Raw genomic sequence first — 19,025 nt, 5'->3', positions numbered from 1 at the left:
GTCTCGCTGGTTAATTTTCATGGTACATGGTGATTCTGCATGATTTAATGTGTGTCTTTTATAAATCAAAATCCTGATTTAAATTTTCTAGCTCAAAAAGATTCTATTCTATTTACGCCCTGCACCATGCTATAGGAGAGCCTTCCGGGGGGCATGAAGGGCTATAACTAGCATCATGTGTGTCTTTTCTCCTTATTTATCTCTTCCTCCTGACAGGGAAAAAATTGCATGTTTTCTGACATTTTTTATTAATTTTATTTTATTTTTCCATATTTTTATGTATATACGCTGTGCCATGTCTGTCTATTAGTGAAGGCAAGGCTGAAGAATTGCACCTTGCACTTGGAAGGGAAGGTGGTGAGGTTTGTGGTGGTGATTCACGTTCTGGAGCTACAGACAGATTGGGGGGTTTTTTTGTTTGTTTTTTTTAAGTAAGCTGGGCCCATGAGCACTTTGAGGGTAAGACTAGAGATCGTGAACACAAACCAGTATTCAATGGGAATTTACTGTAGTGAGCAGAGGACTGGTTGGATGAGTTCATGGTGGCCCATGGTACTGAAGGGATGTGTTGCTGTGTTCTATACTGAGGACTTATGGTTATATGCCAGGAATATTGCATTGCTGAAATCCATTTGGAAGTAACAAAAGTACATATTACTGAGGCCAGGTCTTCAGCCAGCAGTATTGGATGGAGTCTTCTAGCCAGCTGTAGAAGGCAATTGTGAATACTACTATGTGACAGCTTAATGTCAGTGAGGAGTCCAAGAGCACTCCTAAACTACAGACTGGCTTAACCAATTGTGGGTGTGTTTTGTCAACCACAGGAGACTTCACTGGGGCTGCAAACTCCGTTGCCAACCAACATAACCTCCGTCTTCCTCAGATGTAACTTCAACCAGATGTTCTTTGTCCATGAACTGATCTCAGCCATGTACTGAGCTAACTTAATGACAGCATGAAGGAGAGATAGAGCTGTATGTCATGTGCATACTGTTGGCATTTGAGCGTGTGATGTCTTACTAATTCTGCTAGGCTGCATGGGAATAAGGCTGGGGAGAGAACTGAGCCTCCAAGTGAGAATTCTGATGGCAGAGGAAGGCCTACAAGCAAACAGAGCCATCCACAATCAGTTGTCCTGGTTGATGGGAGCCATCAAGATTCCAAACCACCATTAATGGCCCACACTTTGCATAACTACAATAGGACCTCAGAGTTATATTTTATATTTCTAGTTTCAGATACAAGAGTGATACATTTATACAAATAGGATGACCACACTCAGTAGATTATAAGCTTTTAATGATACCTTACAAGAGACCATTTGCATGAAGTATATTCCAGTTACATTATAGTCACACTCATTAGCATATTTTCATAAAATCATATAGAGTGCAACGTCACAGACGCATTTCTCCAGAGTAACTAGACCCTGAAGAAATAGTGCTTCTCTTCTGGTAGCAAAAGATAGAGAGGCAAATGGAGGTCTGTCTAGCTGAGGAGACAAATGCACACTTTTAATAAAAAATGGTGTAATCACATTGATTTTGCATTACCTGTGACTAGCCATGACTAGCCAATACGTTTTTAAACCATTCTTGTGGACCAGAGCAAACAATGTGAATGCCATATTAGTTCAAACAAGATAACTAACATGCCCTTATATAAATCCATGGTACGCCCATATCTTGAATACTGTGTACAGATGTGGTCTCCTCACCTCAAAAAAGATATTCTAGCACTAGAAAAGGTTCAGAAAAGGGCAACTAAAATGATTAGGGGTTTGGAGAGTGTCCTATATGAGGAAAGATTAAAGAGGCTAGGACTCTTCAGCTTAGAAAAGAGGAGACTAAGGGGGGATATGATAGAGGTATATAAAATCATGAGTGATGTTGAGAAAGTGGATAAGGAAAAGTTATTTACTTGTTCCCATAACACAAGAACTAGGGGTCACCAAATGAAATTAATAGGCAGCAGGTTTAAAACAAATAAAAGGACGTTCTTCTTCATGCAGCGCACAGTCAACTTGTGGAACTCCTTACCTGAGGAGGTTGTGAAGGCTAGGACTATAACAGTGTTTAAAAGAGAACTGGATAAATTCATGCTGGTTAAGTCCATAAATGGCTATTAGCCAGGATGGGTAAGGAATGGTGTCCCTAGCCTCTGTTTGTCAGAGGATGGAGATGAATGGTAGGAGAGAGATCACTTGATCATTGCCTGTTAGGTTCACTCCCTCTGGGGCAGCTGGCATTGGCCACTGTCAGTAGACAGATACTGGGCTAGATGGACCTTTGGTCTGACTCGGTACGGCCGCTCTTATGTTCTTATGTTGGCCAACTCTATGCACTTTTCCACTACAGAGAAATCCTCAGTATGGGATCTAAGAGCTACTTAGGTTAGAGAAGCTGGGATTTGAAGCTCATATGGGTAACTTGGATCCGAGAGGCCATTTCCATATCTGCAGAGACTAATTCACCTTTAAATCTGACAGGAGCTGTCTTCTGTGGATTACTCTGGTTCAGTGGAGTCAGCAAATATAGTCACCCTTCCTTTGGGGCTGCTTTGCTCCTTGGACTAAGTTTTGCACACTCACTGACTGAAATATATCTGTGCAATTACTATATTTTATCACGTCTATAACTTCCCAACCTGTTTATACCCTATGTATAAATTTCACCCTATTTATGGTACTACTGAATTTAGACCAATGTTAATGTATCATTTGCAAAAGCATTGTCTCTAGAGACACACATTTTACTTCCAGGAGTAAAATAATGGCATGGACTTACCAGTGTTGTCCAGTGTCATTGTCATTTGGGGGGGAGTAGAACTTTTGGAAAAATAGTTACCAAACTGTCATTGTCTGTTGCTTCCTGTGTAGATAAAGGAGTGAAAATAACTAGCTGATTTATTCATGGTTCTTTATGTGAGGAACATTTCTTGACCTGGGTCAGACTAAATGAACCACCTTCAGCTAGATGATGTAAACTCATAGTTTAATATATCAAAGACCTGTGCAGGCACATTCACTTTTGAAAGTCAGATGTGTAAATCAAGACAAGAAAAGACAAGATTAGTATCATTCCTGTAAATTGCAGGGGTATGTGTAATATATGGGGTGAGAAGGTTGAAAGTCACATGACACCGTAATATTAGGTGTGAAATGGAGCTGTTCTGATTCCAGTGATATTACAACAAAATGATCTTTAAGAGAAAAATAATGCAGCAGGAATGTGTTGGAAATCATTACTGTCTGCACATTACAAGTCACAGAGCAGGTTTCTGCACTTTGATTGATGGAAATGAGCTCCAAGAATATATATATTTTCACTGACTGTCTCCAATTTCCTATGCCTCTCAGGAACAGAAGCAACCTGAATCAATCAAAAAGGAAAATGGTTAGAATCAGCTATGATTTCTTTAAAAAAAAAAAAAGATGTGTTTATATTAGGGAGAAGGTAGGTGTCTCTATCATCATTCTTGAGATTTCACTTCATCTGTTGTTAGCACCAAACACTGCAGAGTACAAACAAACAGCTGGTGAAGAGAAAAGTGCAAAGAAAACCAGCCATTTCCACTTGAACAATAACTGTAAAGCAAATGGCTAGGGGTAGATGTTAAGTGACAGGCTTGTAATAATAGTCATAAAAGCCAGGAGTAAACTTCACTTCACAGCTTGATCAGTGAGAGGTTTTGATTTGGAACATGGGCAAATGTGCACAGTTGAGAACATGGAGGTGATCAAATTCATTTAGCTCAGCACTTTCCCCTCACTATTGCTCCTTTTCCTTAAAGACAACCACGGTTCCTTCCAACATGAAGCCTAGGTAAACAAGTTTTATATGAGGAAGTATCCAGAGGTCCAGGAGACAGAATCTGCCCCCCAACCTGTGGGCAAGGCATGGGGTGGTTCAGCAATCCTGGAATAATGGCTGTGTCTCTTACACACACCCTGAATGGGATCAGTGTACAGACCGAGTAACCATGCCCACAGACTGCCCCTCTATGGTGGTGTAGAAGTCACAATGTCCAAATCCAGGTGCACATGTACAGCAGAAGATCCACATTTCCATCATCTTGGGAGGTCTTCCATACCTTGACACCCTGGGTGAATTTCATACAGTGACTGCATTCTGTTACCTGCTAACACCAATAGTATAAAACATTTGAATTTAAGGAGAATGATGACAATGAACATCCCAACACAAGAAATAGTAAAGATATGCTAAGCAAAATAAAAGGGACAGGAACTGTTTTTATATTTGATTTGGGATAGGATTCTTTGAATTACTGTGGTGACCCTGTGAAATGCGAGTGATTTGCTCTGTAATCCCATGTTCTGATATTAAAAGCAAATGTAACCGTTCAGTTCCAAGTAGGGATGTACATGAGTTTGGTCTGCCATGTGCCTGATCTCTTTGTCCTCCAGAGAACGCAAGACAGCGTCAGGATGGGGTGGTGAGCAATTCTATCATGTATTTCACTGAAGATCCACCAGAGCTCCCAGCCAACAGCCCTCACCCATTGAAGCTACGGCGCATTCTCAATTTGAGCCCTTTCACAGTAACTGACCACACGCCAATGGAGACTGTGGTAGACATCTTTCGGAAACTTGGACTCAGACAATGTCTTGTCACACGCAGTGGGTAGGTATATATAGATGAACCGAGATTAAGTACTTAAAGGGAAGGAAAGTGCCACACCAGCTTTGCTGTAGCTGTAATAAATATAGCACTTTTGCTATTCAAAGGAATTTCTAAGCAGTAACTAACTCTCAACAGCCTATAAAGTCAGCTGGGTAAGTATTATTATTTTCTCTAAAACTAAGGTAGACAGGTCAAGTGGCTGCCCAAGGCAACAGAAAAAAATCAGTGGCAGAGCTAGAATTAGAAGCAAAGATGTACTGGCTGCCATTGAGCTCACGCTCAGACCATGTTCCCTTCTCTGTAGTGTATTGTAATTTAGGTGCCATATCTAAGATAAGGGACAATAAAATACAGACACTATCAGGCTGATGTCCCAATATATTTTGTTTTTAAGCAAGTGCAAATGCAGAGTTGGCAAAGTATCACTGTGTGCAAAGGGTTTGCTTGTCCCTAGTCTTCCAGCCAGGCTGAAGTGCTCATGAAAAGCATGATGTGGATGACAACTGAGGAAAATAAATCTGCTCAGTTTTGTCTGGCAGCAAGGGAAAGTGAGTTAAAACTTCATGAGTGACAGATGACAAAAAATGATCAGGAACAGAAACTGAATGAAAAGTGTGAAACAACAGTTTTGTCTGCACTGGGGAAATTTTCCTAACAGCTCAAACTGGTTTTAAAACCTTTTGGAGAGACAGTCTAGCCTGGGCTTTAGTGGCCCAATTCCTGATGAATTTGGATGCCTAAAGTTTTGGCACCTAAATAAAACCTACTTGCTTTCCACAGGTGCTGAGTATCCACAGTCATTTTCAGTTCTGGGTGCTGAACAACTGTGGAAATAAGGCCTCTGATTTAGAATATGGATTTAGGTGCCTACTATTAGGGACTCGGGCTTGGAACCTTTTGGTTTTGGTTTCTACCTCTAGCAGTTCTTGAAGCATCAGCCACAAATATTATTTTACAACTGAATTGAAAGGCAGCTGGTGCTAAGAATGATGGGGTTCCAAAGTCCAGTATCTAACTATTTTCAAGAGTTGGAAAGGAATGCTTTGTAGCATCGGGAGGTATTCTGGCCCCTGAGGAGTTGTGAGATATTGGATATTAAAAACGTCTCACAACCAGCACTTGCATTGCTAGTTATAGCTTAATAAGGGGCAGATTCCAAAACTCTCACTCCTGTTGGATGGTCACTTCTTGTTTAGTTCCATTAAAGTCAGTGGGAGTAAGGCACTATGTCATGAAAATAAGGGCATCAGAATTTTTAAAAAGAACACACAAGCTGAAATTCACCCTTGTGCTGAATGCCAGGACAAGTCAGAGGCCCCCCACTTAGCCCCTGATTAGATGGGTTAAGTGGTTTTGTGTTGCCTAGATCTTGTGCAGGTGGCCCTCTGCTCAAGAGTGAATTTTATTCTGATAGAATTATATTATTTTCTCAAAATTGCATTAATTACAGTTCTCACTTGAACACCGAGTGGAATAGATTCTCCACAAAAGGAGGTAAAGAGAACCGGAGCACTTCATTTTTATAATGGACATGGGTTTTATTGTCTTTGTGGTTATCATTAGGTGAGAATAGTTTTTTGTTTTGCTTTGTTTTTAATCATTATTTTGGAAACTGAGATCCACAGCTGCACATGGGAGCTCTCATAAAAGGACCCTACAGCAGAACAGAAAAAATAGATGAGATATAAGATGATTCATCTTTCCTTTTTTCTTCTCTTCTAGAAGGCTGCTGGGCATCATAACTAAAAAGGATGTGTTAAGACATATGGCTCAAATGGCAAACCAGGACCCTGAATCTATCATGTTTAACTAGACTGGTAACAGAAGAATGGAAGAAATAACCTTGAAGGAATCTCTCCTAGATCAACACAAAGGCTGCATACAGTATTTTGTTTTGTTTAAAGAGAAAAATAGAGTGTATGAGGAGTGGCCCAGAACTAAGCTATAACAGCGAGGATTGGATGCAGGATGAGACTTATTTAATCAGGTAGTCAGGTTAGACGCTCTCTATAGCTGCAAACATCAGGCTATATTTCTTCAATGAGTTTCCTAATAGCTCTGCTGGTATGTGTGATATGGTTTGAAGTGGTACAGGTTTAAGTGATATGGTTTGAAGACAAGGAGCCAGGAGTACTGGAGAACACACCAACGTTCACACTAACTTATTAGACAGGTGCGAAGACTAGCAGATATTTATAAATAAGTTAGTAACAGCTGTAAACCTTTGTGTTCTAAACTAGAGAACCAAGCATGTATGATTCATGTTGATTTATTTGTTACTGGTGTCATGGTTATTTATTTGCTACTGAATTATACTAAAATATTTTCATGGAAAAAACCCATCCTATTTATGGAGAAGTTTGTCATCTTCATTTATTTTGGTAAAAGTTCATTGAGACTGGAGTGGAACTCAAGCTGTGGAATACACTTCTGTTCACTTTAAACTGCCTGTCCTTTGTTTCCTGCTTTAAGCCATTCAGTTTTACTCAGTTTAGCAGTTTTCTCAATCAGCTCTCCTCTGTTATTTTTAAAATGCAGAGACTGATTTGTAAGGATTCATTATTTCTCTATGCAAAAATTGGCAAATTGATACTGTAATATTTAGTATGATGTAGTTTGCTATGACTATGGAAAAAGTGTAAAAAGCTCACGGGGGAGATTTTCAAAGGCACAAAGGACAATTAGGTGCCCAACTCTCACTGAAAGTCAATGGGAGGTAGGCACCAATCTCCCTCCATGTAAATAGAAGAAACAGACAAATGAAGCTCTGCAGTGATTTCTGCCCTGCTCCAGTTTATTCCTTATTCCTCCACTGGCAATTGTTTGCACTTGCTAAGAAATCGCTTAAATTAATATAGTGTAACACTGACAGACCCCAGTCAGTGGCAGACAGGATTGAGCCTGGGACCTCTAGAGCTTAATGAATGAGTCAAAAGTCACCTGGGCCTTAGCTAAGGCTGTAGAGCAGACTCATGAATCTCTCTGTACGTGGTCTTGGTGTCATTAGATGGGACAGAGCACCACACCCAGGAGGTGTGTGGGTTACATACTTCCCCTAGCTGAGGAAGCATGTTCCGAGCTTCAGAGACTTCCCAGTTGAAATCCCAGACAAGTCCCCACTTGTAACACCAACAGACCTTGGTCTCCAGCAGGCAGGATTGAACCTGGGATCTCCAGAGGTAAATGCATGAGCCTCTAGTGCATGAGCTAAAAGCCACATGGCTAATAGCTAAGACTGTGGCAGACTCATTAATCTCTAAGTGGTCTCGGTGCCACAATCTGAGACAGAGCACCACACCCGGGAGGTGTGTGGGTTACCATAGCATGGCTGAAATATTTATTTTCTAGCAGAGCTACTCACTCTTTAATCTGCTTGTACCATGTACAGGATTCATGCTGCAGCCCTCCATAGTACCAAGCTTGGACAGGGGTGCAAGAAAGCAATTGTTGTTGTTACCTTGTGTCACTTATGTCCCCAGAATGTGAAGTTTAAAAGGAAACAACTCCAAGTATGTTGTGATAACCTGGTCCTAAAGCCTTCCTATTCTGGTGCTCTGTGGGATGCAGAATGTAGATATTTTGAGTTGTCGTAGACTGCAATAGTCTGAATGCAGAAGGCCAAATACTGTCATCAGTTACACCATCTAGCTCTGGAAGAGAGGAGGCTATATTTAGAGTCACATTGGAATTTCAGAGTCCATGGCTATAAAATATGCCTTATGTAATGCCCATAGTACAAGCCCTTTATGGTATCAGTGTTTTATGTCCATACAGTATTCCCAAAAGGCATAAGAAGAGCCATACTGGGACAGACCAAAGGTCCATCTAGCCCAGTATCCTGTCTTCTCACAGTGGCCAATTTCAGGTGCCCCTGAGGGAATGAACAGAACAGGTAATCATCAAGTGATCCATTCCCTGTCGCCCATTCCCAGCTTCTGGTAAACAGAGGCTAGGGACACCATCCCTGCCCATCCTGGCTAATATCCATTGATGAACCTGTCCTCCATTAACTTATCTAGTTCTTTTTTGAACCCTGTTATAGTATGTGCCTTCCCAACATCCTCTGGCAAGGAGTTCCACAGACTGACTGTGCGTTGTGTGAAAAAATACTTCCTTTTGTTTGTTTTAAACCTGCTGCTTATTAATTTCATTTGGTGACCCCTTGTTCTTGTGTTACGAGAAGGAGTAAATAACACTTCCTTATTTACTTTCTCCACACCACTCATGATTTTATAGACTTCAATCATATCTCCTGTAAGTTGTTGCTTTTCCAAGCTGAAAAGTCCCAGTCTCCTTAATCTCTCCTCATACGGAAGCCGTTCCATACCCCTAATCATTTTTGTTGCCCTTTTCTGAATATTTTCCAATTTCAATATATCTTTTTTGAGATGGGGTGACCACATCTGCACACAGTATTCAAGATGTGGGCGTACCCTGGATTTATATAGAAGCAATATGATATTTTCTGTCTTATTATCTATCCCATTCTTAATGATTCCCAACATTCTGTTTATTTTTTGACTGCCACTGCACATTGAGTGGATGTTTTCAGAGAACTATTCACAATGACTCCAAAATCTCTGTCTTGATTGGTAACAGCTAATTTAGACCCCCATCATTTTATATGTATAGTTGGGATTATGTTTTCCAATGTACATTACTTTGCATTTGTCAACATTGATCTCAGAAGTTACTGGACAAACCCTGAAGTATAGATCTCAGCCTTAATTATTTAATTAATTCTGCAGAACCTAAAAGGTTTCACAGAACTTGGTTAATTTAAGAGTGAGGACGTTACTGTAGTATATAACTCAATGTATGCAACTACAGTTCAATACTTGCTTTCAAGCTATTGGACTGAGGCTGATGTCAAACCAAATGGGTGAATAAAACCTTTGCTGATGAATGATGCAAGTTCAGTATTACACATTTGTTATGCAGGGACTGTGTTGAGTTAGACTCAGCTTCTGACATGTATTTGAAGTGTTCTGCACCAGGAGGCCTTCTGTTAAAGAACAGGACAAAGCTAACATGCACCCATCCCTTATTTGAGTGTCACTGTAATAGTAACTGCTAATTTTTTTTGTTTTGGTGAAGCAGAAAACAAGACCATTCAAGCATTGTAGAAGATCCCATTTAATTCCGTGTTGGAATGAGTGCATACTAATGAGTATTGTTTTACTTTGTTTTTTAATTGTAAAAAGCAGTCTATATGTTGCACCTTATTAAAAAGTAATGTTGGAGTCTCTTTTTAAATAAAACAAACTTACAGTTCTAGCCACAAAGATGAACATGTTGTTAAGTAAGCGAAAAAGCATTTATATCATGCGTACCAGTATGATTTTAGATTTCACCGCACATGACCACTCAAGCTTGTTGGATGAGTTGGGATATCTCTGATTCACATTTGTGATTGCTGAAGTTACATATTGAGTTGGTCAACCCCACACAATGAACTTCAGACAAATAGTCTTATACTGTATTTGGAGAGCAACATTGCAGTACATTGTCTTAATAACATGAACTCTTAATTTATTTATTTTTTAAATTAAAGAAAGAAGATAATTTTGTTCTCCTGCAAGTTCTGTTTTCTGTCTTCCTTAAGCTAGTTTAAGGCTGCTAATTCAAATTCCTGTGTGAGTTCAATTTTTGGTCGTGATTCATGATTACTTTTTTGGATTGGAGCTAGCTCTGCGAATGAAAATGGTAGACTTAATTCTGCACATGTAACTCAGGCAAGAGCTCCCATTAATTCTGTGCCTGGGAATTGCTTTCAGTGAGAAGAAAGAATGTGGGATTGGGCCCTTCCTGGTTAATGTCCCACACAGTGGTAGACATTTCACTATGTTTTTATGCTGATGTGACACTAAATCAAGGGGTTAACCACAAAAGGCTTTAAAAATGCCATGGCACTTTTCCAGAAAGTAAGTGTGTTAACCCGGACATCTTGGCAATATTCCAGTTAAACTAATTGCTATGTGCCTGGCCTAAAGGTTTCCCTGCAGTCTCCATTGGATACAGTATTCTTCATTTCCTCCTCCTTTTTTGTGCCGCTGAGCTGTGTATTGTTAAACACCTTTGAGAGATGGTTGCATTTCAGAAGCAGACAACGAAGGCCCTGGAGACTTTGTAATTGGGCCATAGATTGCTGTAAACCCATATGGTGTTGCTGACTCTTCCCCATGCTTACACTGGTGTCCATAAGCTGAAGAAGAATCATCATAGCAGAAGCCTGCAGGAGACTATAGAAAATTGGAGCAGGACCCATGAACTGAAACTGGCCATCACAGAGCCTTGGAGCTACCTCCAGGTATGGTGGCAGTTTTAGTGCCAGGAGCTGTCAATCACCACTTGTGCGAGAAGAGCCTTTCTTGAAAGGTAATACACAAGGTATGTGTGTGAGATCTGGTACTCTCCTCTCACATCTGTGCTTCACCAGCCCTGGGCCAGGTTCTCTCCTCCTTCCATAAACCTTGCCTGCCCTGCTTCAATGCCCAAACCAGCCAGCTGCCACATGGCCTGGTCACAGCCCCATTCCCTTTTGTTCCCCCTTTAACCTCTTCTTTAATCTCCAGACACCACTACTTCCCTCTCCTGCCCTGTTTTCTTGGCTCAGCTCCAAACAGAGGCTGGGGGTGGTATCTTCCCGGGTCTGCTCTACCCATGCTGGGGCAGGTTCCATCCAAGCACAGTTTTAAAGGCAGGATATCCTGGCCAAGGAAAATCATTCTAAGGTAATGAGGAGCCTCTGGTGGGCTATAGGTTCTTGCATCATTTCCTGCTGCTGGCACAGCAAGGGGAAGGTGATTTGGCTGAAGGAAAGGGGGTGTGCCTGAGCATTCTTACATTGCACTGATTGCTAGCTCTACTTTTGGCCTCTTGGGACCATTAGCAGCCAGCATAAGTTAGGCAGCTTTCAGTGCAGGGGCAGTAGCCTGAGCTGCAGCTGTTGATCATTTTTGCCTGCCTCCTCCAATCTAGCTTGTACAATGTACAGTTTAGCCAAGGCAGAGGATCTGGCAAAGAACAAAGCGAAGAACAAAGAAAATAGAGAATTCATGCTTTTACAATTCTTTCCAGTCCAGCGGTGGTTAACTGGATGGAAAGACACTGCCATATGTGAAGGCAGATTGGGGATAGCCAGTTTTTGGCATCTCTTCAACATTAGATTTCATTAGAGAAATAATTCTGCAGAAGAAACAATAAGCGCGCAGCATCTTGTGGGGATTTCCAAAAGCCCGAGGAGTCAGTTCCTGGCTTGCACAGTGAGATGAACAACTTATGTACGATCCAGACTTTGTTATGGAACACATATTTTAGTGATTAAACAGCTTTTCTTAATCCAAACAGATTCAGTAAGGAGAGAAAAAAAAAACCAACCAAATTCACTTTCCTCAGATTGCTTAATGGGCTAGGGAGAGTCAACTGCTTTATATGGTGAACAATGCTCTGTTGTGTCAAATGCATTTATTTACACACAAATGCATGTAAAGCACAACAGGACTGTCACCTGTTCAATGCTGGTTACCTCCTTTCCTAAGAATGAGTCCCGTATTCAGGGCCGCCCGGGGGGGGGGGGGGGGCAAAGGGGGCAATTTGCCCCGGGCTCCGCAGGGGCCCCCAAGAGAAGAGCGGAGGCTCCCGCCTCCGCCCCTCTCCTGGAACCTCGGCACATCAAGCGCCGAGACTCCGGCCGAGCCCCTGAGCCCCGCCCCGATCCGCGTGGTGAGGGGGCGGGGCTGGGAGCTCCAACGGGGCCTGAGCCCCGTCCCGCTCAGAGCGGTGTGGGGAGGGGGCGGGGCAGCTGCCTCCACTCGGCATGGAGCTCCCAGCCCCGCCCCCTCACCACGCGGCTCTGAGCGGGACGGAGCTCAGGCCCCGCCGGCGACGCGCTCGGTAAGGGGCCGGGGCCGGGGCCGGGGGGAGAAGCGGGACCCGGGGCCGGGCGGGGGGGGAGAAGCGGGACCCGCCGCCGTCGAAGCGCAGCCCGGTCTTCGGCGGCGGGGGGCCCCTTCTGTTCCGGGACCCGCCGCCGAAGTGCCCCGAAGGCCCGCGGCGGGGACCCCCGCCACCGAATTACCGCCGAAGACCGGGCGGCGGGTCCCGCTTCGGCAGTAATTCAGCGGCGGGGGGCTTCCACCGCGGGTCTTCGGGGCACTTTGGCGGCGGGTCCCGGAACGGAAGGGCCCCCCGCCGCCGAAGACCCCGGGCCCCCGGAATCCTCTGGGCGGCCCTGCCCGTATTGCTCCCCTAAGGAAAACTGAAATTCTTTTGCGGGGAGTGGCAGGTAATATAGCCACTGTTATTTTCCTTTCCTGCTGTTTCTGAAACTACAACATATTTCCATCAAGAGTGAGTCCTTTCCCTAAACAGTTAGTAGGCTGGATTGGGTCAACAAAGTGCGGAAGTGCAGTACTGTAGGATACTAGCATCAACTGATTGTTAAGTGGTAAGGAATTCTTTTTGAGAGAGACTGTAGAAATTAGTGGACTGACTGGAGTAACTGTACCGTGGAATGAGACCATCCCAAATAATTAGGGGGATGAAGGCTTTTGGCTGAATGTGGCTGTAATTTCATATTTTTGAGGTCAGGCACAGAAAGTTTTCCAGTCACTGGATAAGGCATTTCCGGATGTTACTTGGATTATGTGATGAAGCCTTGTGCTTTAGAAAACCAAGTACAAACTTCCCATTTTTGTATATTTTTAGATCATTTGTCATGCTTATAAAATAAGAGGAGGCTAACACAGCACAGGTAATTTATACATTGCACTTCCATAGTGACTTCCATCAGAAGGAGCATGCTAATGAATTAAGCTTCAGATATGCAATAGTACTAGGAACTCACATATAGCACTAGGGATACTAAGTACTATCAATCTTATGTTAAAAACAGGAAAACTGAAGCATAGAACGGCTGTGTGTGGCAAAGGTGGCATAAAAACCGGACGACTACCTGTTCCACCTTCACAGCCCTCCGTGTCTCACAAGGTTCATCGCTATTTATCGGAAGCCATTACGAGAGCAGACTGAAAAAAGCAGAGGCTAAATTTGCCTCCTCTATATCATTCCCCACTATTAAGGGCATTTAGATCCAGCTTGCTAAAAAGGTCTGCAGCCTTGGGAATCTCAAGGCACTTCTCTGGCACTGAATGCTCAAATAGTCATAGCAGGGGAAAACACTGGCTGTTATTGGCCAGAATATTGCATCATCTCCCATCAGACTCAGACCTGGTCATGTTAATCCATGATTTGTCTCTCTGTCCCAGGAGTACACAATGGAGCTGCTAAGCAGCCATTTAGTTATATTTGCTCTCTCTCTCCCTCCCTCCCTCCCTCCCCTTCCCCCACTTCAAGTGAAACTGTAATTAGAGGTGGACCCAAGACACAAAGTCGAGAGACATGGTTGCAGATTTTGAGTGCCCCACATATTTGAGGGTCTGGGTTATGGTTTAGACACATATCAACTTTTAAGTAATGCCACCACAAAGCACTAGTTACAAGGGCATGGGAAGTAAGTCAGTGCCGTACAATCCTGGCCTATGCCTCCATTCCCAACCCAGAGGAATCTGCCTAGGGCACCAGGCCCAAAAGCCTCCCATTCTTCTCTGCCTGGAAGAGCTTTCAGGGGTTGGACTATAGCGGTCCCCAGAGTCTTAGGGCACCAGCGGGTAAGTCACAGCAGTCACGTGCCCCCTTTCCAGACTCAGAAGGGCCAGTTCAGGACAACGACTTCCTCCACATGAACTGCAGCAATAGCCCACTCACCTGACTACCTCTCCCTCTGTCCATTCCCTTGCCTTAAACCAACAGGCTTTTCCTTTCCCTGACTTCAACCGTGAGTACCTCGTGGAAATACCCATCCAAGCTTTTGTAACAGAAATAAAGCTTGTATATTATCCTCTGTAACTAAAAAACAACCCTGTGCTTGGTACTGCTCTGGTCATGTTTTGTGTATTGTATCTTTTCCTACTGTCCCATCGCCCCCTTCATTTTGCATTTTTAGAGTATAAATCCACAGAAGGACTCACTTAGGCGCCTAGCTCTAAGTGGGAGTTTGAGATTGTCAAAACCCCTGTCAGCTGCTGCCAGCTCTGGAGGTGCCTAAAATCCCTCACTGCCTCAGGGCTACCCAGAGGATTCAGGGGGCCTGGAGCAAAGACATTTTTGGGGCTCCTTCCATAAAAAAAAGTTGCAATACTATAGAATACTATATTCTCGTGGGGGCCCCTGTGGGGCCCAGGGCCTGGGGCAAATTGCCCCACTTGCCCTTCCCCCCACCCGGGCGGCCCCACACTGCCTAAATTTCTGTTATAAAAGTTCCCTAAAGTTTCTGCTGCTGGACATGTGCACAATGCTTCATGTTACTTGCCTCTCTCATAGCTCAGTGTAGCACGATCCTCAAATCAGGTGAAGGTAGGCATTCCCCCGCCTACAGGGCCTGATCCTGTCTCAAAGCAGGCCTAATGCCACACACAGTGTCTGGGGAAGGAGTAACAGCAGCCTCACTTCTAGCCCAATAGTTAGAGCACTCACCATAGCTGTGGGAGACTGTGATTTAATTCTCTGCTTTTCCTGATGCGGACAAGGGATTCCTTAATGGGCTAAAGGTTTTAACTGAGATCTCTTCCTCCTCCCCACATTGCGTGATGGGATATGCTGAATCTCCTGTTAAGCTGTTACACTGTGGAGAAATAATTAAAGAAGTCATTGGAGCAGGGGGACTGGCTCCTGGCCACCTCACAAGTGAGTGCTCTAACCCCCAGGCTCTAGCCTCATTCTCATGCTTTCTCTCTCTCATACACCTAATATGAGCCTTTCGTTATTTAGCCACAGTGGAACAGCCTCAGCAGGTGAGCATGAGGGAACCCCACATCATAATTGCCCATTGCCTAGTGGATAAGGCACACATGTGAGAGGTGGCAGATCCCTGTTTAAATCCCATTGCCTCCCACCACCAGGCAGAGGGGGCCTTGAACTGGGGGAATCTCCCATAACCCAGGGGAAATGCCCTAACCATTAGGCTCAAATTGATGAGGGAGGTGTGGTCATCATCCTCAGTTTCTTTTGGAATCTAGCCTGAAGTGCCTAAATACCTTGAAAATCTGGGTTTAGGGACTGTGATGTCATATTTTTAAGATCTCATGGATACCACAGACATTGTGCGGGGGCCGCCATAATACAGGTAATTATAATAAGACGGCAAGCCAGTGACAAATCCAGGTATGGCCCTTAGGGCTCTTGCCTCCCAGGCTCCTCTGCTGTTCTAGCACACTCATCAAAATACAAGCGGTCTCAATCATTCTGAACGTGCTTATTTTTATTAAGAATTAGAATTAACATGCAGGGGCCTGTGCAGTGGCAGCTGCTGCCCAAATAAGTGGTCACAAGCTGCCTAACTCCATTTCTACTGCATCCCAACCCTCCCCCGCTCCGCATGGTGGGTTGATCATATGTTCCAAAGAGAGAGACGGCCAAGGCTGGAGATCATGTGGGAAAGTGAAGGGGGAGAAAATGTCAAAGGAATGCATTGTGTGGGGGAGGGGTATGAGGGGAAAGGTAGTGCGGTAGCCTAGCCCCTGTGCTCCTCCTATATCCAGTTGCTCATCCATGAATGAAACACTGCAATACTATATAGGAAAGGGTAGGATGGACCAAAGTAGTAATTATCCCTCTGTAACCCTTTTACTCTTCTCCTCTAATTTCAGCCTCCCGTAGCCCAATGTACTGCTTTCCTAACATCATCCTTGGCCTCCCTCCCACACCCCAGTCCCTCACAGACATTCACCAAGTGACTCCATTCCTCTCTCTATTACCTTAGATTTTCGGAAGCTTCATGGGATGACGTACCAAGAGGAAAAGGTGAGGAACAGTGATATTTGGCTGCAAATCCTCCCTTTGGAGACTGACCTTTTAAAAGGTCCTCAGGTGCTCTGATTGGTCAAGTGCCATCTCCTTCCCGCCGTTTCATCCTGTACCCCGTATGACATACCAGGGGAGTAGTATGGACTTAGTGAGGCATCACTAAATTGCCATATACGCCTCTGTACTAGGAATTGCCATCAGTTTATTTTCCCACAATCCGCCTTACAATGGAAACCAAATCTGTTATTGCAGCTAGTACAGCTCTGGCTGTATAAAGCACGGCAAACTACAACTTGTCAGAGCAGCCAGCATTAATCTGTTCTTATTTCTCTACAGCAGCCCAAAGAAGGCCCAGTGTTTGACCTCATAGTTAGATATTCTGTGAGCTTCAAAGAGAGGTCTAATCTTTCTCTGTTATGTTCTCATAAGAGCATTCAAGTACCAGAAAGGGTGTCCTGGCCAATGTCCTCCTGCATTTAAGCATATAGGACTTACATCAGTGCAATATTCTTAGCTTGTACTGAGTTAGCAAATGACTTATTAGCAATACACTGGGGTGCATTCTTCTCATGTAACTCCAATTAACATTAATGGAGCTTGCTATGGATGCAGAATATACCTCATTATGTATACAATATTGCACGTACTGTGGCACTCCTTGTGACACAGCATATAAAATGCCACAGGCACAGTAGGATGCGATAGTGTCAATTTAGGGGGCATGAGTTAACTTATTTGTTCCACTGGCTATAAGTTATATAGGCCCACTAGGTGGCATTCAAATACCCAATATAACAAAGTCTCCAGCCTCAGAATGCCAGCAAGTCATGCCTGTACTTTCTTTTCCCTTTTAACATTTGTAAGGGATTTTGTTTTATTTTTTTTAACTCTGAAATTGTATCCGTGATTTTCCTTAGATACACTCAATATTTGTCATTTTTATTTATTTATTTATTTTTAAAGACTGAGGTTTGTCAAAGATCTTTGTGAGGGGAGGAAAAAAAATTCTGCATTGTTTGGACTATTTGGCAGGAGCAAAGTATGTCTGTTGGCTTTGGCTTGTTCATCCACACATCACATCTGTGAAAACATAGTGGCAAAAAGAGGAAAAAATAATCTGCAACCTCCTTCCTGGTGGTTTCTGCGAGATTGTTCATGTAACCAGTACATTTTCTTGATTAGTGCATTCAGTTCACAGAGATGGTGGGATTCACAAAACCCTTGCTCAGCTGCTGCCTAAGTCTGTAGGCACCTAACCTCTCTAGGGGCCTATGTTTCCACTTTAAAAGTCTCTGAGGCACCTGAAGTTCAGCAGCTGAGCATGTGCACAGACACCTAAGTCCTGACCCTATCCAGAAGCTGACCACCTGTGTAACACCTAAACTTCAGCAGGATTAACAAACTAGGCATTCCCCGCCTCTCTTGCTTTCGAGAGGTGCTCTGGTAGCTGTGCTGAGAGCATATCAAAATCCACACAAAAGGTCGTTGTTCCCCTAGTCAAAGATGGTTACTTACCTTTACTGTAACTGTTGTTCTCCGAGTTATAGGTGCAGATGCATATTCTACTCAGGTGCATGTGTATGTGTGCGCGTGTGTGCACCCAGCATACGAAAGCTAGGGAACTTTGTCTAGCAGTATCCACGGGCATGGTGCTCATGCTCTATGGCCCTAGCCTCTCCCATGGCTACATAAGGGTGATGCCTGCTCCTCAGTTCCTTCACACCAAAATCCAAGGCTCAGGACTCCAATGCAGAAGGTGCGGAGAGTGGGTGGTGAATCCATGTCTGTACCCACCTCTCAAACAACAGTTACAGTAGCAGGTAAGTAACCACCTTTTCTTCCTCAAGTGGGCATAGATATGTGTTCCACTCAGGCGACTCCCAGGCAGTTTTGCTAGGCAATAGGGCTCAGAGTCTATTTAAACAGTGATTGCAGAACAATCTTCCCAAAGTTTTCTTCTGATCTAGATGCCATGGTAACAGCATATTGTCTAGCAAAAATACATACAGAAGACCAGGTAGCAGCCCTGCAAATGTCCAATATTGAGACATCACTGAGAAATGTGATTGATATTGCTTCTGCTCTTGTGGAATGGGCCCATAATGTCTGTGGGGGCATAATCTAAGCTACCCTATATAAGCTGTGGTATCCACCTGGAGATCATCTGTGTGGTGACTGACTGAGCTTTCATCCAATCTGCATAGGAGACAGAAAGTCAAGATGATAATAGGTGGTGTTGTGGGAGAGGAGAGACAGTGAACAGATTGCTCTAGGCTTGAACAGAGGACTCACAAGGACAGCCAGCATAGTATTAAGGTCTATGTACAAGTAAGTCTGCCTGAAGGTAGAAGTGGAATGGGCTGGCTGAGTGAAAGTAGATCCAGAAGACCTCCTCCTATGGGACTTATTCCCCTTTCTGAAGTAGTCTGGTTCCTCAAATGGTATGGTACCTGTCTAAAATACCATTGGGGCCAGTATTGCTGGTGTTGTTGCTGACCTGTGAAGGGTTGCTTGTGA

At 43.7% G+C, this 19,025-nt stretch overlaps 1 protein-coding gene across 2 annotated transcripts in view; it reads left to right on the top strand.

The window, feature by feature from the left end:
* Positions 1-7,753, top strand: part of CLCN4 (chloride voltage-gated channel 4) — a 61,587-nt gene extending 53,834 nt beyond the window's left edge. For both annotated transcript variants that reach the window (XM_045010015.1, XM_045010024.1), the window contains 2 exons: positions 4,427-4,643; positions 6,366-7,753. In XM_045010015.1, the coding sequence (XP_044865950.1) occupies positions 4,427-4,643; positions 6,366-6,456 (308 nt within the window). In that variant the 3' untranslated portion in view covers positions 6,457-7,753. The remainder of the gene's footprint in view (positions 1-4,426; positions 4,644-6,365) is intronic.
* The last annotated feature ends 11,272 nt before the right edge of the window (positions 7,754-19,025 follow it).

This window comes from Mauremys mutica, chromosome 1 (genome assembly GCF_020497125.1).
Source record: "Mauremys mutica isolate MM-2020 ecotype Southern chromosome 1, ASM2049712v1, whole genome shotgun sequence".
In the NCBI taxonomy this organism is placed as follows: domain Eukaryota; kingdom Metazoa; phylum Chordata; order Testudines; family Geoemydidae; genus Mauremys; species Mauremys mutica.
Note: the sequence above shows the minus strand (reverse complement) of the source record. Positions and strands in the feature narration are given on the sequence as shown.